We start from the raw sequence: 24,201 nt of genomic DNA on the forward strand, positions 1-24,201 counted from the left end.
TTGTCTTTTTTAACTCATCCGTGCAGCCACATTGAACGCTGTTTGAGCAACATTGATGTGAAAGTGAAAGCTGTCAGGCTGCGGACAGTCTGATCTACATGAGCCGCTTTGATTTAACGCAGTTTGGTTTTGATTTTTGTAAAGATGTGAGAGTGAGAGCGTCGGGCTGATATGAGCCGATTTCAGCTTGACCTGTACGAGTTTATGTCGCGCTGTGTGCAGCAAATTTCTGCTGATTAACGTGCAGATAATAAAACGTCTTTCTCGTGTTAAGGTGACTCACTGAGAGGACGTGCAGGTGCTGTCTCTGTCTCTCTGTGTGTCTCTGGGTGTTTCCTGGTTTCCAGTGTGTGTGTGTGTGTGTGTGTTTGTGTGTGAGCAGAGAGTTGGTTTCCAGTTACTATTGTTGTCTGTGTAAATGCACGTAGGAGGGGCTCAAACTGACATTTTAGTGCAACAAAGCTGCTTTGGAAAGTGGAGACCAGGAGGAGGCCACCGGTGGAGGGACGCATAGCACAGCCCGTCACGCCCTGCACTGTTTGAACAAACAGGGACACACTGGACGCACCGTGTGTGTGTGTGTGTGTGTGTGCGTGTGTGTTTGTGTGTGTGTGTGTGTGTGTGTGTGTGTGTGGGTGTGTGTGTGTGTGTGTGTGTGTGTGTGTGTGTGTGTGTGTGTGTGTGTGTGTGTGATATGCCTCCAGGACAGTTGTTTGACTGACAGATTTGTCCACAGCTGTATGGGTTTTCTCACAAGACAGCAATGTGAGATATTCCAGTTATTCTTCTGGAGCCGTTCCACGTTTTCTGAAGTAGAAAAGACACACCTGCAGTTTTTGCTTTTATTAGCACAGAGTGACATCACAGGGCGCCGCACAGTGCGGTGATTTTAAATATCACCTTAAAGCTTTGTGCGTCAGCTGCTCAGAGTACAAAAAAACACTCCAGCATTTCCCAAAACTAAATGCAACTTTTCAAAACACCACAACATTTTTGGAAAACTAAACAGCATTTCCCAAAAGAAGAAAAACAAAACAGCATTTCTCATAACAAAACAAAACATTTCCCAAAACACTACAGAATTTCATAAAACTTAAGAACATTTCACAGAAGAAAATTTTGCAAGAAAACTAAACAACATTTTAGGAAATACAACAACATTTTAAAAAAACAAAAACTTTACAGGAAATGCTCCGATATATTACCGAAGCCAAAACATTTCCGAAAACACTGCGCTGCGCTGGCGTCTGGCGTCAGATCAGAGCTGCGTTCGCTGCAGCAAACAGGCCGGCAGCTCTTTGACCCAGTCTGAGGAGGTCTGAGCCAGATGAGTCACACCCTCAACCTGCGACGCCCCGTTAACACGGCGCCTGCTCGTTTAACTGTCAGTGCGCCACCTCCAGATGGAGCGAGCACACCTGAGCTGCCAGACCTCCTCCTCCTCCTCCTCCTCCTCCTCCTCCTCCTCCTCCTCCTCCTCTTCTTCTCGCTCTCGGCACCTGTTGCATTCAGTTAGGATCTGGAGTCACTTCCTGCATCCAGCCGTAAGTGTTAGAGACGAGATGGAGCTGCTGTTGCTATATCAACAGGAAATTTAGGAACGGTGGCCTGGATGTGGAACGTAATAGTTGTGGGTCTCTGTTTTTGGAGTGATGGCTGCAGGAAGTTTGAGTCATTGTGCATCAGTGGGAGTTTTGAAGTGGCGGATGGACAGACGCAGGGAGTCATCAGATGCATGCAGGCACTTATTCAGCATTAAAAACCCGCTCTGACTCACTCTCAGTGTTATTAAGCTTTGATTTTTTACATTTTTTGATCTGGAAATGGTTTGGATTTTATCTCGGTTGCAGCAGTTTGTCCAGAAACTGCTATAAAGTTGTTGTGAGGTTTGCAGGCTGCGCGCTCAGAGCTCGATGATCTGATCGATGATCCTTCATCCTGAGCTATGTTAAGAAGCGAAGTATGCTTTCATCTTGTGGTATGCTCGGCCGCCGGTGGGACCGTCCTCTCCGGAGCCTCATATGTCTTTTGTCTCACACCAAACTATCTCAGGAGTTTACACAAATGCTGAGATGCTGGGCATTTTGCATTGCTCCAGCCTCTCAGATGTAAAGGTTTTCTGCATTTCTTTGACCTGTTTGATAAAAAACTGAATGTTTTTGTGCTTTGAAGTTTTGGTTGGCCGATATAAGTCATATGAAGACTTGTTGCGATCAGCATTTTACTGACCAAACAATGAATCAGCTAATTTAAAAAAAAAAAGAGATAGAGATTAGTGAACAATTAAATCAAGATAATAATTAATTAAATGTTTGTCTTTAGATTTTAGCACTTAAGTATTAGATAATATGTAGCTTTCATTACTTAACATAGTTGAATTTTGAGGTGATTGTGTGTAATATTTTAGGTATTTGAATTTTTACAGTCACTGAATTAATATAATTTAAATACAGAAAAATCCACACTCAATTAATAATAATTAATATTTTAAAAATGGAAATTCTTGAATTGAAAAATCAGTCAGATTCTGAGTCAAAACTCAAGTTTCAGAATTTCAGTTTCAAAATTGAGGCCAGCTGCAATTTAAAATTTTGGGTCAGCATTTGAGCAAACAATCAAAAAGATTGCTCACAGCAGCCTGACACAAAATGAAAAGTACAATCCTCTGCACAGTCAGTCAAATCTGTAGTTTCAGTGTTTCTGTGGAGAGTTTTTAAGGATATTTTGTGTTTTGTGTGTTTTCAGGTAAGAGGAAGCCGGTGCTCAAGCTCCCCAGGGAGGTGTTTGAGCAGCCTCCTCCCGCCGCAGTGTAAGACCCTTTATCATGTTTACAGTCGCTCTGTCACATCCAAGGTTTTTCACTCATCCTCACCTCGTGCTCTGCACACTCGAAGCTGCTGAATGTGTTAAAAAGATCTAACAAACACATTTAACAGGAGACTGAAGATGCTCGTGCCATCGTTTCCTCTAACGAGTTCATCGTGTTTTAACTCGAACATATAAGATTGATTTCTTCCTCTCAAACCCCTGACACGTCCCAGCACGGGAAGACTTATTTGTGCATGTCGTTCTTCCTTCATGAACTCATGAGCAGCAGATCCTAAAACGAGTCTGAGCTGCAAAAAACCCAAAATGTTCAGTTTGTCTTGAAAGTGAATGATTTTCATTCAGAAACAGCAGCAGAGGCGTTCTGGTTTCAGGCCAAAACATAAGAAATGTCAGAGTCAGACTTCAGCTGTATTACACTCTGTTATCATATTCACATAATATGTTTTTCTCCTAAATTTCATTTTAGTTTTATTTTTACTTAAAATTTCATTACTTTTTAAAAATTCTATTATTCTATCATTTATTAGAAAAAATGAATATGTTTAATCTGTGTTAAAGTCATTTTAGTTATTTCATTATTAATTTATTTTATCATTTTGTCATTTGTCATTTCATATGCATCATTTTATCATTTATTATAAAATTTATCATTTATTTTTTTAATGTAAAAATTGTATTAATGGAAATTTCATTTGTATATTTATCTAAAAATATATATTTTTATCTTTTAAATTATTAGAAATTTATGTAGTTTAAAAATGATGTTTTATTAATTAATTTTGTGTGTGTTTCCAAAGTAAAAAAAAACCAAACAAAAAAAACCCATTCAGCTTGTTTTTTGGGGTTTTTTTTGCTAATGATCATAATTTCTTATTAATTAATTTATTTTTTATATTTATTTAAGTTTTTTATTAATCTTTTTTTTTCTTTTTTCCCTGAAGACACTGCTTCTCAGTGTCCTTGGACTAGTGAAGACATGGACATTTTCATTGGAAAAAAACCCCAGACTGTACCATCTTTGTCCTGAGAATTTTCTACTTTTTGCTTCACTGTGTTGTTTTTTTGCTCCTCAGAAGTCAAATTTAACCAGTTAATAGTTTATTAAATCTGTTTGTTCGTGTGTTTGTTTCAGACCCCCCAGAGATTTGGATTCAAAAGCTTGTGTAACCATCGGAGAGAAGGTAATTTTTGGGATCATTCTTTAATCTTCGCGTCCGTCCTGACCTCATTCATTCTGATTTTTCTCTCCCACCTCTGACTCTTACGTAACTGCTCTGTGTTTACTCTCCGTCCTCCTGCCCGTGTGTTTTTGGTGGAGTCAGGTCCGCAGAGGTTGGCTCACTGAAGGCTCTGTTAGCTATAAAGAACGGCCTGGTGAACATTACGGCCGAATTGAACACTTCTGATTGTGGCGAGACTGGAATGCCTTTTATTGCCCATCAGGCAGTAAAAATATTTATTTTGAACTCGTGAAATAAGTGGAATTTTCCATTGGCACAGATGCCAGCTTTTTTTCCTCTGCTCTCTGAGTTGGCCAGAAGTCAAAGTCAATGATTTGTTGTGTTTGCTTCAATCGTGTCAAAGGAATGAAGTTTTGCATCCTGCTGCACGGTGGAGGATTCAGACTTCAGAGACCGGAGACACACCGGCACCTGTTCGACTCTGTTAATGTCTCTTCCTGTGTAAAAGGGGAACTCCTGGATCCCGTTTTCCCACGTTTTTATGTCTTAGAGGCTCGTGGGAATTTCTGTTTTTAGAAATGTGTCCAGTATTGGGAGGAAGAGCGCTGCAACCGACAGAAACAAGCTGCAATGTAACCACTCAGGGCAAGTGCACCCCGTCAATATACGACTATTAAAAGTGTGTTTTTGTCTCTGACAGGCTCACTCACTCACTCACTCACTCACTCACTCACTCACTCACTCACTCACTCACTCACACACTCACTCACTCACACACTCACTCACTCACACACTCACTCACACACTCACTCACACACTCACTCACTCACTCACTCACTCACTCACTCCCACTCCACTCACTCACCACACACTCCACCACCACCACACACTCACTCACTCACCTCCTCACCACCTCCCACCTCACCACTCCACCACCACCACCACCACTCCACCCACACCACCCACACACACTCACACACTCACTCCACACACTCCCACTCACCACACACTCACTCACACACTCACCACACACTCACTCACCACACACACACTCACACACCACACTCCCACTCACCACCACTCACTCCACACTCTCCTCACTCACACACCTCCCACACACACTCACTCACACACCACCACCACCACTCACACACACACCCTCCTCACCCACCCTCCACACACACACACACACTCACTCCCACACACACTCACACACACACTCCTCACTCACCACTCACCACACACTCACTCCTCACCACCACCTCACACTCACTCATTCACCACACACCACTCACACACTCACACACTCCACACACACTCACCACTCCACACCTCACACCTCCTCACACACTCACTCACCACTCACCCACACCTCCCTCCCACCCTCACCCACCACCCCACCACTCCTCACACACACACTCACCACTCACCACCACACACTCACTCACACACACTCACCTCCACTCCTCACTCACACTCCTCATTCCACCACACACTCACTCCCACACACACTCACACACCTCCCTCCACACACCACCTCCTCACACACTCCACACTCACTCACACACACTCACCACTCACTCACACCACACACTCACTCACTCACTCACCACCACCACACCTCACTCACCACTCCTCACCACTCACCTCACTCACTCACTCACCACCACCACTCACTCCACTCACCACCACTCACTCCCACCACACTCCACACACTCACACACACTCACTCACACACACACACACTCACTCACACTCACTCACACACTCACACACACACACTCACACACTCACTCACTCACTCACTCACACACTCACTCACTCACTCACTCACTCACTCACACACTCACTCACTCACTCACTCACTCACTCACTCACTCACACACTCACTCACTCACTCACTCACACACTCACACACTCACTCACTCACTCACTCACTCACTCACTGCTTCCGTGTGTGAATCCGGCGTAAGCGCGGGGGGAAGACGCAGCTCACTTTAAAGTATGGAAGCCTAAAGAGATCGGCAGAAATCAGCGGAAATCTCGATTTTCATTTTAAGAATTGCCCCAAACCACAAATTTTAATTTTAATTGATAAAATCAATTGATTTCCCAGCCCGAATTATGACCCTGCAGCCTGTTTCGCGGCTGCCAGCTGCAGCGCTCCCTCTCTATACTGGACCAAAATTTCCCATGAGTCACTCAGACTCCAAACCAGATAATGTTCCCCTTTAAGTCTCTGTCATCACAGCTCCGTTTCTATTTAACGAGCGTTTGTGTCCGCCCGGTTTTCTTGTTTTGTCCGGAGCAGAACTTCGAGGTGAAGGCCGATGACCTGGAGCAAATCTGCGAGCTCGGCCGAGGAGCGTACGGCGTGGTGGACAAGATGAGGCACGTTCCCAGCGGCCTGATCATGGCCGTGAAGGTGAGTCGGCGGCGTCACGTGAACCACGTGCACGCTCTCACTCTGAAGGTGAGTCAGCGGCGTCACGTGAACCACGTGCACGCTCTCACTCTGAAGGTGTCGACTTCATGAATGAAAGAATCTTTCAAGGCCTCGTTCTCAGAAAAAAACACGTCCTCTGTCTGATCAAAAGAAAGAAAAACCTCAACGCCGCAGCTGCACGCGTTCAGTTTTTAAACACTGAGGAAGAAAAGCATAAAGACGTGAACATGAAAGAGGCCCGCGTGGCGTCTCACTTCCTGTCGTCTTTCTGTCGTCAGCGGATTCGGGCCACAGTGAACACGCAGGAGCAGAAGAGACTGCTGATGGACCTGGACATCTCCATGAGGACAGTGGACTGTTTCTACACCGTCACCTTCTACGGAGCGCTCTTCAGAGAGGTAACACCAATATACACGTGCAGGTCGATCGGCACTGATTCGTGCATCACCGCCGCGTCAATCCCAAAATTTACAGTTTTTGCATCTTTATATTTCCCAATGAAATTTGTCTTCAGCATCAAGTTTTTCTGCCGTCAATTACCAAACGTTCGCCTGCTCATATTCAGAATCTCGATCACTATTTTTTCTCAAACAAGTTCTGATTTTATTTATTTATTTAGAAAAAATGTCTATATTTCTCAAAATAAGACAACCAAAACATGATTGCTTCAGTAATGCACTGAAACTGCTTTATATCTGCATTAGTATGAAAATAAAAAAACCCTCAAATTCTTCAGCTGGATTTTAATTGCTGATTTTTTTTCCCCAACAATATATTTACTGATTTTAGCAACGATAAACAACGTACATATGTAAATATGTATATACAAATACAAATACACAAACAAAAAACCAAAAAAACTGGACACCAGAACAAAATATCATTCCTCCCAATTCCTCCCAACCCCACCCCAAAAAGATTAAATCAATTAAGAAAAAGATAAAATTAAATTATATTGGATTTAAATTAAAATGAAATAAAATTAAGTTCAAAATAAAATAAAATCTGTGAAATGATTTATGTGCTTATCTTTTGGACCCTGGACTATATCTGACCTCCCTGATAAAAATAAAATAAAAAACATAAAAATAAAAGAAAGGAATAAAATGAAATCTGATATTGATTTTTAGAGTGTTTCAGGACACAAAATTCACAGTTCAGTGTGTTTTTGGTACAGCAGGAAACAAAATAAATACTGAAAATTAGCAACATGGATATTTCATTAATTTTGAAAAATGTATTAATTTTAAGGATGGCGTTTATTCTTAACTGTAACAGTTAATTAGCTCAATTTCTGGCATTTTGTAAGCTATAAATAAATAAACAAATGAACAACAGAAATGTGAGTAATTAAATGTGGATGTAGTGCTCCACTTTCTGACTGCACTTGTGCTCCTTCTGCAACACAACAATGATTTGTAGAAAAATCAGTCTTAAATTCGAATAAAAAATATCCTTAAAAGGTGTTAAAAAGCATTAAAAATTAAAGTTCTGTGATATCTGTGGACTGTGAGGACGTTTCAGTGATGAGACCTCATCAGCCGCTATCTGATTCATTTGATTTATAGTCGCGATCTCCATGTTGACGTGCGTCAACACTTGCGTGTGAATGCATCTGTGAAGAGTTTCGGATGCAGACGACTTCCTGCAGCAGCGAGTGGATGTTGAGGATTTCCTCGCCGTCGCTGAAAACACTGGAAAATCTGTCGCTTCCCGTCTGGCGTGCGTCCTGCTGCTTTGTTGCCTTATTTTATTTTTTAAATTTTTTTCCTGATCTGTCTCCAAACGTCTGTTGCCAGGGCGACGTGTGGATCTGCATGGAGCTGATGGACACGTCCCTCGACAAGTTCTACAAGCAGGTGATCGAGAAGGGCATGACCATCCCCGAGGACATCCTGGGGAAGATCGCCGTCTCAGTGGGTTCAAACAGCAGCGTCACGATTAAAGAGTCCGTCTCCGCTCTGATCTGGTTGTTAACGGATTCTGTTTTTTACAGATAGTCAAAGCTTTGGAGCATCTGCACAGCAACCTGCAGGTCATACACAGAGGTACGAGCCCGAAAAAACCTCAGACACAAAACCTGTCAATGTCCACGTCTGAGCTGCTGTCCGTCCGTCTCTCATTAAAGGACCAGTCCACTGTTTTTCATGTTTTGGCCCATTAGCTTAAAAGGATTTATTTATTTATTTATTGTAATCCTGAACATGAAAAGAACGTGACTGCTGGTTTTAAGAAACCATGAAAGTGACCCTGTTTGTCCTCTCTCTGTCTCTGTCTCTCTGTCTGTCTGTCTCTGTCTCCCTCTGTCTCTGTCTCTGTCTCTGTCTCTGCAGACGTGAAGCCGTCCAACGTGCTCATCAACACTCAGGGCCAGGTCAAGATGTGCGACTTCGGCATCAGCGGCTACCTGGTCGACTCTGTGGCCAAAACCATGGACGCCGGCTGCAAACCCTACATGGCGGTGAGACAGACGACGTTCGTGCGGTTTTATCGTTGAGTTGGCCAGGAAAATAAATCAGGGCGGAGAAAACCCAAAGATATGGAGGACTGTACTTCATATCTTTATTTTAATTTTTTGGACACTCGTCCAGCTCGCAGTGGTCCGATGGACAGACAGTCCCGTCTCTGCTGTGGAGCTCTGCAGCTCCTTCGGGGTTTTAGGGAGCGACAGCTTATTTTCGGGGCATTTTTGCAAATTATTAATTTCATCGATGATAAAATGAATCAATGATAAAAGTGTCCGTAATACAGTCAACACCAGGAAAGGGAGTTCATTTTATTTATTCATTTTTTTGTTATTTATTTATTTTTTTGACTCTAAAAAAAAAAGAAAAAACATTGCTGGGAACTTATTACGTTTTGGTTTTGATTAAAATTTCTTTTAAAGGCATTAAAACAAAGTTTTGTGTTGACTTTTGATATATTCAGAATTCTAAATTTCAACAGAAACTTTTTCATTTTTCATTTCATCAAATATCAATTAATCGGTCTCATTAAGTGCTAATCATCTGTAGCCACCATTTTTCTTTATTTTATTTTTCAGATTTTTTTTCATTTCACATATTAGAGAGAGAGAATTATGTCTATAAGATCAAATAAAATATTTATTTAAATATGTAATTTATCTTAACATTTTTAATTTTCATATATTGTCATTTCTTATAGATTTTATTTTAACCCTTAAATTTAAACATTTTTTTTATTTTACATATTAAAATTTGATACATTCATTTTTACTCGATGCGTTTATGTTATTGTGTACAGTCTTTGACAATAACAAGGACTGGACTATATCACCAGTACATAACGTCACATCCTTTGGTTTTTCCCAAAATAATTCCAGCGTCCTTTAAATAGAAATCACTCCGGGATGTTAAAGGAAACCAGGAAAGTTTAGAAAGGTCTCAGATACATGTGAAAAATGACAAACGGAAGCTATAAAAGTCAAAAAATGCTGATATCACAGGTGAAGACATGTAATTTACAGAGATGATTCAGCCAGATTTTAAGAGGTTTTTGACTTTATTATCATTTAATTTGTTGTTCTCAGATTATTGCTCTGGATTATAAACGAACGACAGTAATTAGAGAGAAAAAGAGAAAAACTGAGAGTCCAACTTCTCTGCTAGATATCATAACGTCACGAGGATTCGATCCAACTTTGTGGATGAAAAATGTTTTTATATCTGCGTTCTCTGCCGTCGGCGGGTGAACGGGTTCATTTCTTCTCTCATCATCAAAACATTTAACGAGCCGCTTACACTTTAACTGCTGCTGATTGGCTCAGTGGGTTTTAGGGCCAGGTTAGCACTGTGTGTGTGTGTGTGTGTGTGTGTGTGTGTGTGCGTGTGTGCGTGTGTGCGTGTGTGCGTGCACGCACAGGAAGTTTAGGATGTTGGGGGGGGGCGTGCAGGTCGTCCTGACAACCATCAGTGACATCGTCCTCTCTTGTGTGTCCTGCAGCCGGAGCGGATCAACCCGGAGACGAACCAGAAAGGATACAACGTCAAATCTGACATCTGGAGTTTAGGAATCACGATGGTAAATCAGCTTTTTATTTTTGTGCGGATTCATGAATCGTTTAATTTTTTCTCCGTGTTTTTATGACGACAGAAACAATAAAAGTATGTGGAGGGTAAAAATGATTCACAGTAAAAAAATATATGGCTGTTATGAAGCGCAGCTCTAGAAAAAGTAACATCTAAACCTGAAATACTCAAACTTTTTTTTTAAATTTGGGGCCACTTTCGCAGAATGTCAGGAGGCCAGGGGCCAGTCACAGCAGCCCTATACACGTTTCTGGGATATTTATAGGATTTTTGGACAAAACTCAGATTTTCAGACATTTCTCTAAATTTAAGAATTTTTAAATTTTATTTTATTTTTATTTAAATTATCATTTTAGGATTTAAGGACATTTCCTGGATTTTTTTTCTACATATTTCATATTTTCTGACATTTCTCAAAGTTTAGGTAGTTTCGGCGATTATGGGACATTTTTCAAGTTTTAGGTCATTTCTAGAATTTTAGACATTTCTGGGCTTTCAGGACATTTTTAGGATTTTAGGAGATTTCTCTGATTTTCTGACATAACTTTGGTCTTCTTATGTTTCTTGGATTTTCGAATGTTTCTTAGATTTTCTGACATCTCTAGGATTTTAGGAGATTTCTCAGATTAAGGAAGTTTCTTTGATTTAAGGACATTTCTTGGATTTCTTTTGACATTTCTAGGATTTTCTGACATTCTGGGATTCTCGAATATACCTTGGGTTTTCAGACATTTCTAGGATTTAAGAACGTTTTTAGGGTTTTGGGATATTTCCAGGATTTAAGGATGTTTTTAAGATTTTTTGATAAACGTTATTTTGATGCTGTTTTGTGCACTCTGGCACCTTATGGATACAAAAAGGACAAAAACAATTCCCAGTGTGAATCACTTTATTCTTATAGTGAATTAGAAAATGGTTTTGGGGGCCACCCAGCCCCCTATGAGGGACCAGATTCGGCCTGCGGGCCATACTTTGGTCTGGACGTTTTGTTATGACTCCTTAAATATTCATTGCTTTCTCGTTTGCACATTCCCAGCTCAGACTGGAGAATATTTTGTCGTCAAGGATTCAGCAATCTGTGGCAATTTGCCTTCGTTTGAGCGCCGGCTCGTCCTTCTCTCTGTTGCTTCTTCGACCGGCGATTAAAGACGAGCAGCAAAATGTTCCAGCAGAGTCTCATTTGAATGGCAATAAGAGCGCTAAGTGTTCGGTGGGCAGGAGAGACGAGGGTTTTCAGTGATAGAGGTGGAAAGAGCAGTTCAGATTTTGGTTGCATTATGAATTCTGAGCGACGGAAAGTTTATGTCTTTACTCCAAATCTGCACGAGACCGAGCGAGCAATCAGTGTGCGGAAGAAAAACACACTTTAGGCTGATTTTTGGAGCATCAGTCAGAAGTGAAGAGCCACCTGGACAGTGAAAACTGAAATAATCACAAAGCTGATGAGATTTTGGTTTGAGTAAGTTGGTCTGAACTGAGAAAACACGTCCATCTGTAGCTGTTTTCATGAACATCCCGGCTGAAATATGAATAATATTTATGACTTTTCTTGCAGACGTGTACTCTGGTTTTGATTTGGATTTTTTTGGAGTATCCCAAACACTAAAACTGAAGAAAACACAATCAGCACGTGGTCAAAAAAAAGGACGCAAATAAATGAAAGACAAGAAATTTAAGAAACACCAATTTGACCACACATCAAAAATGTCAGAAACCCACAAAACAAAACAACTAAATGACATCAGAGGAAAACTTCTCCCTCCGGATGATTATCTGAGCATCGATTGCTCGCTCCATGTTTCGTTTAGTTTGTGATGAAAACTTCTCGCATGCCTTTTCTGTGAACGACGAATCCAAAAATCAAGAAAATTCTCCATGTACTGAATTCAAAGGCGTCCACGATAAACAAAAGCAAAACTAAATCTACACATCTGTTTGAAACTGGTGATTCGAGGAGTTTGAGCTGTTTTGTGCAAACGATTCTGTTCTTAACTTTAAGAGTTTTCTGCAACAGATTTTAGTTTAAGGAAACCTTTTCTCCGACTCAAAGGAATTTCTTACCTTTAGGTGTTTTGTATAACCGTTTTTATTTGAAGTAAATCTAATCTTTGACTCAAAGGAATTTCCTAATTTGAGGTGTTTTGCACAACTAATTTTGTTTTAAGGAAATCTCTTCTGTGGCTTAAAGGAAGTTTTTATCTTGAGGTGTTTTGTTCAGCCATTTTTATTTTAAACACTGATGCACGATAATGATTATTTCAGCCGATACCGATAAACTGACCAATAAACCGATAACCGGTTATTTATTTTTGTTTGTTTTTCATTACCTGAGGGTATGAAAGGCTGAGATGTGGTGAGTACAGATGAATGTAATTTGTGCATTTTCATAAAAAAATGTCATTTTCAGACAAAAATCGCATTTTTGTAAAAGAAAGTCATTTTTATGTTTTGGGTTTTTTTTCCCTCTTCTTGTTTCAACTTGAATTATACAAAAATAATGCTGAAGATAATATTGTGTTTGAGTTATAGTGGGACTACAGAGGAACGTTCCCCAAACTGTCAGGAAGCAGCAGCTACAGAACCGTCCCTAAGTAACCGCTCTGCTGTGATCTCTGCACATTTACACCAAACATCAGATATCAGTTTATTCTTTCAGCAGAACCGAGCTGGAAACTCACTACACCTGAACTCAAACCGCGTCCAGCGTGTCCTCTCATTGTGTCCTCTCATCATGTCCTCTCATCGTGTCCCCGTCACACACACACACGGAGCAGGAGGAGGGAGGGGGGAGACGGCGGCCGCTGACACCGGTGTTCAGCGGTTACTGTGAGCAGCGAGCTCGCTTATAAATGACAGAATCAGGAGCGGGTCGAGACATTTCGGTGTCCTAGAAGAGACTGAGATCACCTGAAGGACAATGAGAGCGTAGCAGACATTCGGAGCAATTTATGCTAATACTATCGGTTCTATTTATCGGCCAAAAGTTGTAATATCGGAATTATCGGTATGATGTCATAAGTCCCATTATCGGGCCGATAATTATCGTGCATCCCTAATTTTAAGGAAACCTTATCTCTGACTTTAAGGAAGTTCTTAACTTAAGGTGTTTAGTGTAATTGAATTTATTTTAAGGAAAACTTATTAACTTGAGGTTTTTTGTGCCTCCTGGTGTTCTCGAACGGTTTGTGTTCTCAGTATCGGACTGACCTCTCTTTCAGATCGAGCTCGCCATCCTGCGCTTCCCGTACGACTCGTGGGGGACGCCGTTCCAGCAGCTGAAGCAGGTGGTGGAAGAACCTTCGCCCCAGCTTCCTGCCGACCAGTTCTCCCCCGATTTTGTGGACTTCAGCTCTCTGTGGTTCGTCTTTTTTCTTCTCTTTGTTCAGTTTCGTTTTTCACCAGCCAGAAAACGTCCAGTTCTGGTTTTATTCTCTCGGACACAATAACTGCTGACGGCTGATGTCTGCAGGCGACAAACCAGCAGAGTTTCTACAATAACTCAGACAGAAATGTGAGTTTATGGCAGCTTCAGAAAATCTCCTCATCAGAGTGAGTTCATCGTGACGGTCCGTTCTGACAGGCTGCACAGACTCAGAGCGCTGCATGGAGAATATACTGTATATTCAGGGTTCCCACAGTCATGGAAAACCTGGAAAAGTCATGGAATTCCACAGTCAAAATTCATGAAAAAGTTTAGGAAAAAACACAGAAATGTGTTTATTATGAATTATATTAATGTAACATAACAGTGAATTTATGAAGATATTTCAAAATTGATAATAAAAATGCCTGCAGGTCTGCAAGGCATGTTTTCTTTAAAAAATAATTGGTGATTTTTATAGAAAACCTTAAAATTAAAAATATATATAAATAAGAATATGGCTTTGCAAGGCATGTTTTCTTTGAGGAATTTTGGATTTTTTTTTCTTAAAAATGTTTTGATTATTATGGAAAGCTTAAAAAATTGGGGTATTTTTTTTGTTTTTCTTATTTTTTTACTTAGTTTTTTGAGAATGGTTTGAAGGGTAAAATCAATATCTCTAATTAAAGAAAATCTAGAAAATAAATTGATATGAAGTTGCCAGGTGATGTTTTATTGATTGATGGTGAGTTGCTGTGTGATTCTTTTTTTTCTGTAAGTATTGACAGCTAAGTAACTAACGGACGGACTGTCTGTTTATAGTGATATATTTTTTATAAAAATTATATTTTTCCTCTCCCTGCCTCTTTTTCAATCATGGGATGAAATGTAGTTTTGAATTCATTTTAATGTTGCTTTTTGCTTCTGCAGCTTAAAGAAAGTTTCCAAAGAGCGGCCGACTTACACAGAACTCATGGTGAGTGCTGCACGTTTCTAAAATATGTTGTTTTACTGAAGGGGTGACCAACATTTGTGGACTGAGAGCCATATGCCGAAAAATAGAAGGAGCCAAAATTAGAAAATACATAGTTTTTAGCAAGTTACACGTCAAGAAAATAAGTGTTTCTAGACCCAAAAAAGCCCATTTGCCATAGAACATTTTTGTTTTATTTGTTGTTTTTTTTACAAAATTATTATGTAACACTGCTGAAGTTTGACATTGTGGCTTGTTGGAAGTAGGCTTTGTTGTTTAACCCTTTGAAGAAGGGGCAAACTGGTTTTATGTCTTTTAAAATCATGAGAAGAAGGCAATGTAAAGGTACTTAAAAATGATAATAATCCTGTACAACAATTTGAAAAAAATTGATTTAAAAAAATATTTTCAAAATCCAGTGAATTCTGGCAATTTACAGAACAGTTATTGACAAGTTGATACTTGTGCTTAAAACTATAAAAATAATTCTTTAAAATCATTTCTAATATTTAATAATGATGATTATAATTGTAGTTTTTGGATGTTTGTCCCTTTAAAAACTTTCAAATCAGCCAAATTCTTGCAAATTGCTGGGACTCCTCTTGCAAAGTTGCTCTTTGTGCATACGAAATAAAATATATACATATATATATATATATATATATATATATACACATATGTGTGTGTGTGTGTCTATACATATATATATATATATATAATTGCGGAAAAAAGTTCTTGCCATGTTGCTCCTTGCCTTCTTTTCCAAAAAGACATAAAGCAAACAAGTCTGCTCAGATTTTGCAGGTTTGATTAATTGTGATTTTTTGTGAAAAGTGATTTTGATTTGGGTTTCAAAGGGTTAAATGATGCATAACCTGCATGCATGTTGTAATGCTGTGAATGAGACTCTGGAGGGCGCACTCGGATCATTATTGCCATGAGGATGAGAGTCTCTCACATACAGTATGAGTGGATCAGCTGACGTTGATGCTTCAGTTGTGATATCTTAAAGACTTCAGACTAAGTTTTTGTCGTTTTTCCTCCTCAGCAACATCCCTTCTTCACCTCCCACGAGGCCAAAGAAACCGACGTGGCTAGCTTTGTGAAAGTCATCCTGGGGGACTGAGCCGCCGCTCTTTGCGCAGGAGGGAGGTGTGATCCATCAGAAAGAGGAAAAAAAAATTCAACTAACTAACAAAAAGCACCAACCGCAGCCCCCCCAACCCCACCTCGTTACCTGCAGGACTCCCCCTGCCTCCTCTCACCCCTCGGAGCCCGGAGGAGACGCTGCAGGGCGAGGAGCCTGACCCCGCCCCCCACCTGGCTCCCTCATGAGCCAAAGTGGGAGGGATGGGGGAGTCGTTCAAGATGTCTGTATGCAAAAAAAACCTCCCTCTTTGGTTCAGTGTGTCCCGCCTCCGTGCACCGCCGACTACTCAAACATTAGCGAGCGAGCGTGACGGTCTTTTTTTGCAGAAAAGAGGTGCAGATTCTATATATTAAAAAAAAGAATGATATAATGCTATCTATGTATAATCTAAATGTTTGTATACTCAAAGCAAAGTGTTGCATCGGTTTATGAATTGACTGCATGTACAGAATCTGCGAGGGTTAAACAGGCTCAGAGGAGGCGCAGGTGTAACAGGCCCTCCTGGTGGTCACATGTAGGTACTGCACTCCAGCTGCTCTCCCTGATTACAGCAGAGGTCTGCTGCACCATTTGGGCTCTGGCTGCCTGTGAGTGTGTGTGTCAGTGAGTGTGTGTGAGCTGGTGCATGGTATGTGTGTGTGTGCAGGGCTGCACGATTTTGGAAATGGCGACTTTTGTGCTCTTCTTATTGAATGAAATGTTTCCTGTGCAGTCTCAGCGTTTCCGTTTAGACCGTCGGTTACAGTGATGCTCCTGATATTTGTGTGTTTTTTGGGGTATTTTTGATACCTTCATGTTGTTCTTGGTGGTAGCATTTCAATGCAGTGTGTGTTTTGAGCTTGCACAGCACACGCATGCGCTCGTTTTGATGAAATATGAAACGGTTCTTCACAGTTAGTTAGATTTTTTCTGAAACTTCTGAAAGTTTTTGCAGAACTCGAGTCTGTTTGAATGAACTGTTTGACTCTTTGTTTGAAATCGGTTCCTTGCAGTTGAATCACAGTCACGCCTGTTGTTGTTTTGTGATGCACGGGCAGGACGTTTTTGTCGTCTTGGTATTGGTAGTGAAGTTTTTTAAGGTTGTTTAGATGAATTTGTTTCCTTGATTTTAAATGTCGGGGTTTGTATGGATTCATATTTGTCAGTGCAAATTACACTTTCTTCGTTCACACGTCTGTCAGCTTAAAAATAGCGACAGTGTGTGTGAGTGTTGTCCCTTTAGGACTCAGGCGCATTTTAAACAGCAACATTTTGGACAGAAATTCTCATTTTAATTACAGCAATCTGTAGATTTCCAAAGTTTTATTTTTGAAATGAAATAGGAGAAGAAAATAAAATATGAGCAAGAAAAACAACGTGTCAGACCGCATTCAATAAACAAACGGAAGTTTTGCATGTTCAGCAAGGAAGTGAATTCTTATGAAATTGTAATTTCTTGCTAATTTTTCGGCCCCTTCTATATAATCTAAAATTAGGTTACAGAATAAAAGATCTAATTTTTTTGCCCTTTTTTTGGTCATTTTCTTTATCTTTTTTCTTTTAAAAAAAATTTTTTTTGGCCACTTCTTATTAAGTTTCTCCTCGCCCTCTTCCCATGTTTTTAAAACAAAATTGCCAAATTTCTTGAATGCATAATTGAGGGCGTGGTCTCTTTGAGTGGGGAGCTGTCCGTGAGGCGTCACGGCTCCGCCCTCTCGTCTATATATAGTCACTTCTGGAATAACGCAAAATTTGAGGATGCAAAACTTATGGCTCGTCCGTTATTTTTATACAGTTTACGAATGCTGTGTCGTACAAATACACCTGCATTTTCGAGAATTGTCTCCTCAAAGAAATTCATAGTTTCAGTTTCACATCATGAGCAAAGGAAGTTTTTATGAGGAATAAAGAGAATTTTAGGTGTCCTCTAAAAACGAATAAATGCAATCGCTTTGTGTTTTCTCTCTCGTGTGTTCACTTGTGGAACTTTTAGGAAAATAAGTTTATTTTGATGCAGCGCGGCGTCCTGCTGATGCATGTTCACGAGCGCCACGAGACTGCACGGGTACGAGGCGAAATGAAAAGTTCCGAAGAGTCGTGCAGCCCTACGCGCCACATTTTAAAGTGAGGTGTGTGTGTTGACATTGTGGTCAGTTGTGGGAGAAGATTACCCAAAATTCTCCTTGTTGTCTGTACTGAGCCAATCACAACCCTCTCCACTCCATGTTCAACATGAAGAGAACTGGATGTTATTATTATTATTAATATTATATTAATTATTGTTGTTATTATTTAGATCCAGGTTGTTTTTCCCCCGGAACATATTTACTGCAGTTTCTCTTATTTATTACAACTGCTGTTTTCCCTCTGAAAACTTGAGCGCCCCGTCGGACACTTTCTCTCTCTCTCTCTCTCGTGTTTTTTGTCGTGTTTTTCTCGGCTCAAAAACTGCTTTTTAACTGTAACTAGCCTTCTATGTGCCTCTCTATAGAAACTCTGTCGTAATAAGGATGATGCAGGGATCTCTGCCTCTCCCATCACATCAGCGTCCAACTTTTCACACTCGATCTTAATTCCACTTCCTGTTTCATGACGTTGTGTTTCCTCTTGTGGACGGAGCTCCACATCGTCAGTATTTTCCTCCGTTTGTCTCCATCGCTGTCTTTGCCTCGGCTTTGGCTTTTTGTTTCTCGCGCTGGTTTCTTTTGGCAGGAAGCTTCGGGCTGCTGCAGCCTTCGGTCGTTATGCAAGTACTACTCTAAAGACAAAATGGGAAACTTGAAATACTGTAAGCGGCAGGACGGCAGGGTAATGCCACAGTTGGATCATTTACATCTTGTTGCCTATAAATATTTTGTTGCTGGGTTATCACTTGATGTTTTCTGCGTTTGTGTCCGCCTTTTGCGCAGATGGCTCATTCTGTGATTTAAAAGAAAAAGAAAATAGGATTGAAATCTGTCATATGAATCGACAGGACTTCTTTTTTAATATTTTACCGCCCACTAAGAGCCTACGGGACACTACCACTTAATATTAACAAAAAATATATATTATATATATTAGAAACATGGCACAATGCTTGGTTATCAATGAAAACCTGAAACATCCGTTTTCTTGTGCTACAATCAGATGCTTTTTCATGAGCGTTTAAACCTTTGAAGCATGAGCAGATTGATTTGATTTCTTTTGAAAATGTGGCTAAAAATGCAACGCACATCTTGGCAAGAAATGTTCAACAAACTGCAAGAAATTAAGAAAATGCTATCAAGAAAATGAATTGGGGGGAAAAAGAGAGGGAGAAAATGAATAATAAAATAAAAAAACGGAAAAATGTCCAGGAAACTAACAATAATTGTAAATTTAAAGTTAATTACATTTGAAATGTTTGCATGTTGTCCACGTAATCCCTTGTATTTAAAGGAAATTAAGCCAGTTAGGTCAGGTTTCAAAGGTTTAAATAACTAAAACTGCCCACTTCTTTAGTTACAACTACATTTAAAGCTGCATTCATTGATTTTCTATGTTTTGTTTATTAATTTGGGTTTTTTGGCCACTTGGGGGCAGCAGAGTATTTTCTACAATTGACATATTAATACCTCATAAGATAGTTTGGGCTCATATTTCTGACTACCAGTTTAAGATTACTGATTTCCCAACGATTAAGACTTACCCTCCTCAGCCCGGTGCTCAAAAAACTATTGAAAAGTGCAACTTTTAAGTAATTTTCAGATGATTAAAGGGTTGTTTACTTTTTAAATTTGTAAACACGGCAGAAAAATAGGCCTAGAAGCTCAATTTCTTCTCATTTTTCTTTGTCAAACTTTGACAGTAACTATCTGAACATGTTTCAGGCAAAGTACTCAAACACAAAATATACGCTGAAAGATTACAGATGGGGCCTTTAACCCTTTGATACCCAGAGCAACATCCCTTTTTTGTGCTGCTTTCAGAAGCCTTTTAAACCTTTGAACCCCGAGCAAATTGGTGCAATTTTTTGAAAAAAAGAAGAAAAAAACATCAGGGAAAACAAAAATACAGTTTGCAAAGAAAAGTTCCAAAAATTGCAAGAAATCAGTAGAGTTAATAAATATATATATATATATATATATATATATATATATATATATATATATACACACAATGCTAATAATTACATATTTAAAATAACATAACAGAATTAATATCATTTCTAAGCACTAATTCCAGGTCTTTTTGCCTTGTTTGTTGTTGTTTTTTGGTTATTATTATTAATTTTCAGTTAAATTTCTTGTACTTTTTACTAATTTTCTTGCCAATTTGGGGGTCATTTCTTCATTTGTTGCCTCCTTACCTTTTTTTTTTTTGGTTTTTTAATCAAGCCAATTTGCTTTGGTTTTAAAGGGTTAACAAACTTCACCAGGTTGTACTCTCTGAGGTTTACTACCTTAATTACCTTAATGATTTTTTTTTGAAAGATAATACTCAGTTTTTGCTGTTTTGTCTCTTCTGTCTGTAGTCCAGTTGAGTCCTCTCTGCTGTCTAAATGTGTTTTGTGTTTTTTTTGTTGTCTCCTCTCAGCCTTCACTCCATAATCTGCTCTCTACTTGTCCCACAGCCTTTAACTTGATGTCCACCAGGTAAAAAGACCAACATCTGGTTCATAAAGCTTTGCTGAACTAAACGCCCCCCCCCCGTTAGCTCCTCCCATCACGGTTACCAAACCGTCGCTGAAAGCAAGATGACACCTGCTGGGTGTGATTTCCCTCTGAATCTGTCTTTCCTAACTTTGTGATGAGTCAGACTGTGGCTGGCGGTCCGTCAGACGATGCCAGACGCCATAATGAGGACATTGAGGGCTCCCTCATTAGTATGTTTTCGTGCCAAGGATGGAAATATACTCTTGAGAAACTCTTTGTGCTTTATTGCAAGAGGACGTCACTTTTCTCTGTCACTTAGTGTCACACGGCTGTCCTGATGATGCAAAGATCTCAGAATGAGCAATTTAGCTTTGGTCCTCTTTGTCTGTCAGATAAATGGCAACATTTTCACAAATTTAGTGATGAAATAGCCGGGGTAGAAAAACGAAGGCTCTGATGGACTCTCTGAGAAGGGGGAGCAGCTTGATGTCCGCTCAGACACCCCACTTGCTCCGCTCTCATTTCTCGCCCCCCTGCATGCCGTCGTAGCGGTGATCTCGGTGTGTGTCGTGTTTGTGGGTCTTCTAAGTGCCTGACGACGTGTTTCTGTGGTGAACTTCTCCTCCGTCTTTGTGAATGAAGCTTAAACACTGATGTTGTCCTGCGGTTCGTCTCTGGGACGCACTGACTCTGCATGTTGCTGTGATGTTTTGCACTGTACCGAGGAGCCATGTCAGATTAGTCACATTATCGGTTTGTTACTGTAAGAAAACTGTCATTTTTAACATGAGGGTATGCAGTATATGGACTTCATTTAAGCAAAGTTTGCTTGTTTTTTTGCTGTAGAGAGAGTTTGGAGTTATAAGGTTCCAGTGATTCCTGCAAACTTTCCTTTTTTATTTATTCTTTAATTTTTTAAATATATTTTTGTCCGTGTTTCTGTCCCTTTTTTATCATTTTGTGTCCCCTCTGTAAATTGTTTTTCAGGTCCCTGAACACGGTTCAGGTGGACTGCATCATGATTTTTTATTATTTTTTCCCAGCAGCAGTTTGTAGAGTTTGAGTTGCGGGTTAAATAATTGATCAGCTGAGAGGAGCAGCTGCTGGAGAGACAAGTGAATGCAAACTTTTTAAAGACAGCACAATTGACGGTCACGTTTCACTTTCTCTGCTTCTGACATTGTGCTGCTCCATCAGTGCCCAGAGTACACTCTGTGCTCCGACAGTGTGGTGCAACAAATAACCAAATGGTGTATATATTCTAATCTTGCGTTTACTTCATAAAATAGACTAAATTAAATATTTCAGAAATATCAGTATACATGCGAAATTGGCTTGATTTACAAGTTTAATTAAAGTGTTTTTGTATTATATTACCGGTGTCACAGATGCAGTTTTTTTTTAACAAACCACAGTTCTTCCCCAAATTTAAGTAGTTTTAAGTATTGTTTTGTGTTCTTTAACTAACTGCAGCTGTTCATACGAGGCTTTTCATTGGCATTATTTTTGTGTTGCAAGTACATCATTTTAGTACATTTTATCTCATGATTTTGACCATTCATTTATTCATTTGTTGCTTCTTATGCCATGTTACCCTTTCGTTACAGTCTCATCTGTGACTTTATATCCAGAAAATTCCGAGTTTAATCTCATAAAATTATGACTTTTTTCTTGTAAATTAACCAATTTAATCTGATGAGATTGATGCTGTTGAAATGTTCGTTGTGAGTTCAAGTTTATGAAGTCTTAATATTATGCAATTAAACTTGTAACTGTACTAGAAAAAAGTCCAAATATTACGATATTAAAGTTTTACGGGAAAAAAAAAGGATTTTGTAGATAAGTTCGTAGAGCTTTTAGTGAAAGGAATCCAAAAACATTTTTTATTTCATGCCATGTTCTGACTATCAATTGAGAATTTACAGTCTCCATGTATCGATTATGGTATTAAATTGATTTGTGATTGTGTAAAGAATTTTTTTTTTTTTATCATTGGAAAACCATTTACTAAAGTACTTCACAGTTTGGATTTGTCAAATATTTGGCACTCAGCGTCCCACAGCTGCATTCAGAACCTTATAACTCCACACTTTATTTCCTCTGCTCAAGCAAACAGCTTCTGGTCACAGATGAGTCATGTTCAGTTTTCAAAGCGATGCAGTGAGAAAAGAGTCCAATCATGCATTGTTTTCCTGTGTGTGTGTGTGTGTGTGTGTGTGTGTGTGTGTGTGTGTGTGTGTGTGTGTGTGTGTGTGTGTGTGTCTGCCTGTCTGTCTGTGCCGGTCATTCTGCTATCTTTACCCTGCTGTTCCTCTCCGGGGAGACAATGAGATGAAACCGTCATCTCCCTCCTCAAAACTTGCATCAAAGAAAATCCCTTTTCTGTATCCGCTCCTCTGCCGTGTCAGGTCGTGTGTTTTCTGCACGAGCAGTCGTGTCTGCTGCATGTGTGTGGGAATTCCCGAGTCTATTTGCGACTCTCGCTCACCTGCTGAGTAAACCTCTGTCACTGGGGGTCAGCGGGGGCAGGACGTCCGAGTGGAAACTGTCCTTTGCGGGGCGATTATTGCCACATCCCATCACAAGTACCCTCTTAACCTCTGAGTTAATCTGAGCGCCTGACAACAGGCACGTATTTCTGGATGATGCGCTGGTAACATCCAGTGGGCGAGCTGCTTTTACTGGAACAAGATGCCTGTTTTTATTGTGGGTTTTTTTGGAGGTCAGGTAGATTTGAGAGGTTGCAGAGAATCAGAGGAAATTTACTTCACCTTCTTCCTCCAAATGTGTCAGCAGATGAATCAAAAATATCAAGTGTGTGACGCTTCCAGCCCTTTACAAGAGTGTGTTCTGCCGGATTATAACGAGTATAAATGTGTGTGTGTGTGTGTGTGTGTGTGTGTGTGTGTGTGCGTGTGCGTGTGCGTGTGTGTGTGTGTGTAAACCGCACTGAGGTTTCTTGAGCGCTTCGTTTTAGCCATCTATTGCACAACACTTCTCGAGGTCGAATACTGCGCCACGGCTTGTGAGGCTTTCTGTTTCTCTGTTGCAGGTGGTAAACTGCTGGTACACACGGCTGTATGTGACTTCTGATGTTGCGGTGTTGTGTTTTTTTTATTCGGGGTTTGGGGTTCGTATCGGGAGATGCTACTGTATGTGGACGATGGTCTGTCGTTGCTGTCGGGTGGGTTCGGGGAGAGTTACCGTGGCTACAGCTCCTGGCCCCGTGGAAAGTGAAGTTCTCAGTATATTTACACATCTCTAAAGCCTCTGTTAAAGACTGATGACTGTTCATTTAGAGCTCAATGAATTTCTATGAATATTTTAGATTGCTCAAACTGATTATGTGCAATTGTAACGATGGAAATTCAATAAAAAAAAGAGGTATTTTTACACAATAAGGTCCAAGTCTGCTCTGTAGTATTAGATCTTTTATTTTGAAAGGCCAAAGAGTAAAAAGACTACAGTGCTTTAAATAAACACACAAAACGGCGTCCAGCTGCATCTAAAGACGGGATTTGCACGTCTCTGTAGTCCCAGCAAAATGAGATGTTAAAATGGTGTTAAAGGCACCCCTTTTTTTTGCACTCAGTTGTTCGGGTAAAAAAGTATGATTT

General features: G+C 40.0%; 1 protein-coding gene across 3 annotated transcripts in view; it reads left to right on the forward strand.

Moving 5' to 3' along the window:
• Nucleotides 1-23,985, forward strand: part of map2k6 (mitogen-activated protein kinase kinase 6) — a 35,297-nt gene extending 11,312 nt beyond the window's left edge. For all 3 annotated transcript variants that reach the window (XM_042507890.2, XM_042507891.2, XM_088069735.1), the window contains exons 2-12: nt 2,746-2,809; nt 3,962-4,010; nt 6,322-6,435; nt 6,735-6,854; nt 8,256-8,372; nt 8,453-8,504; nt 8,790-8,917; nt 10,420-10,497; nt 13,724-13,863; nt 14,797-14,842; nt 15,888-23,985. In XM_042507890.2, the coding sequence (XP_042363824.2) occupies nt 2,746-2,809; nt 3,962-4,010; nt 6,322-6,435; nt 6,735-6,854; nt 8,256-8,372; nt 8,453-8,504; nt 8,790-8,917; nt 10,420-10,497; nt 13,724-13,863; nt 14,797-14,842; nt 15,888-15,965 (986 nt within the window). In that variant the 3' untranslated portion in view covers nt 15,966-23,985. The remainder of the gene's footprint in view (nt 1-2,745; nt 2,810-3,961; nt 4,011-6,321; nt 6,436-6,734; nt 6,855-8,255; nt 8,373-8,452; nt 8,505-8,789; nt 8,918-10,419; nt 10,498-13,723; nt 13,864-14,796; nt 14,843-15,887) is intronic.
• Nucleotides 23,986-24,201: the final 216 nt, after the last annotated feature.

The sequence above is a fragment of the Plectropomus leopardus genome, chromosome 19 (assembly GCF_026936395.1).
Source record: "Plectropomus leopardus strain MGB_pleo_1.0 chromosome 19, ASM2693639v1, whole genome shotgun sequence".
Lineage (NCBI taxonomy): Eukaryota > Metazoa > Chordata > Actinopteri > Perciformes > Serranidae > Plectropomus > Plectropomus leopardus.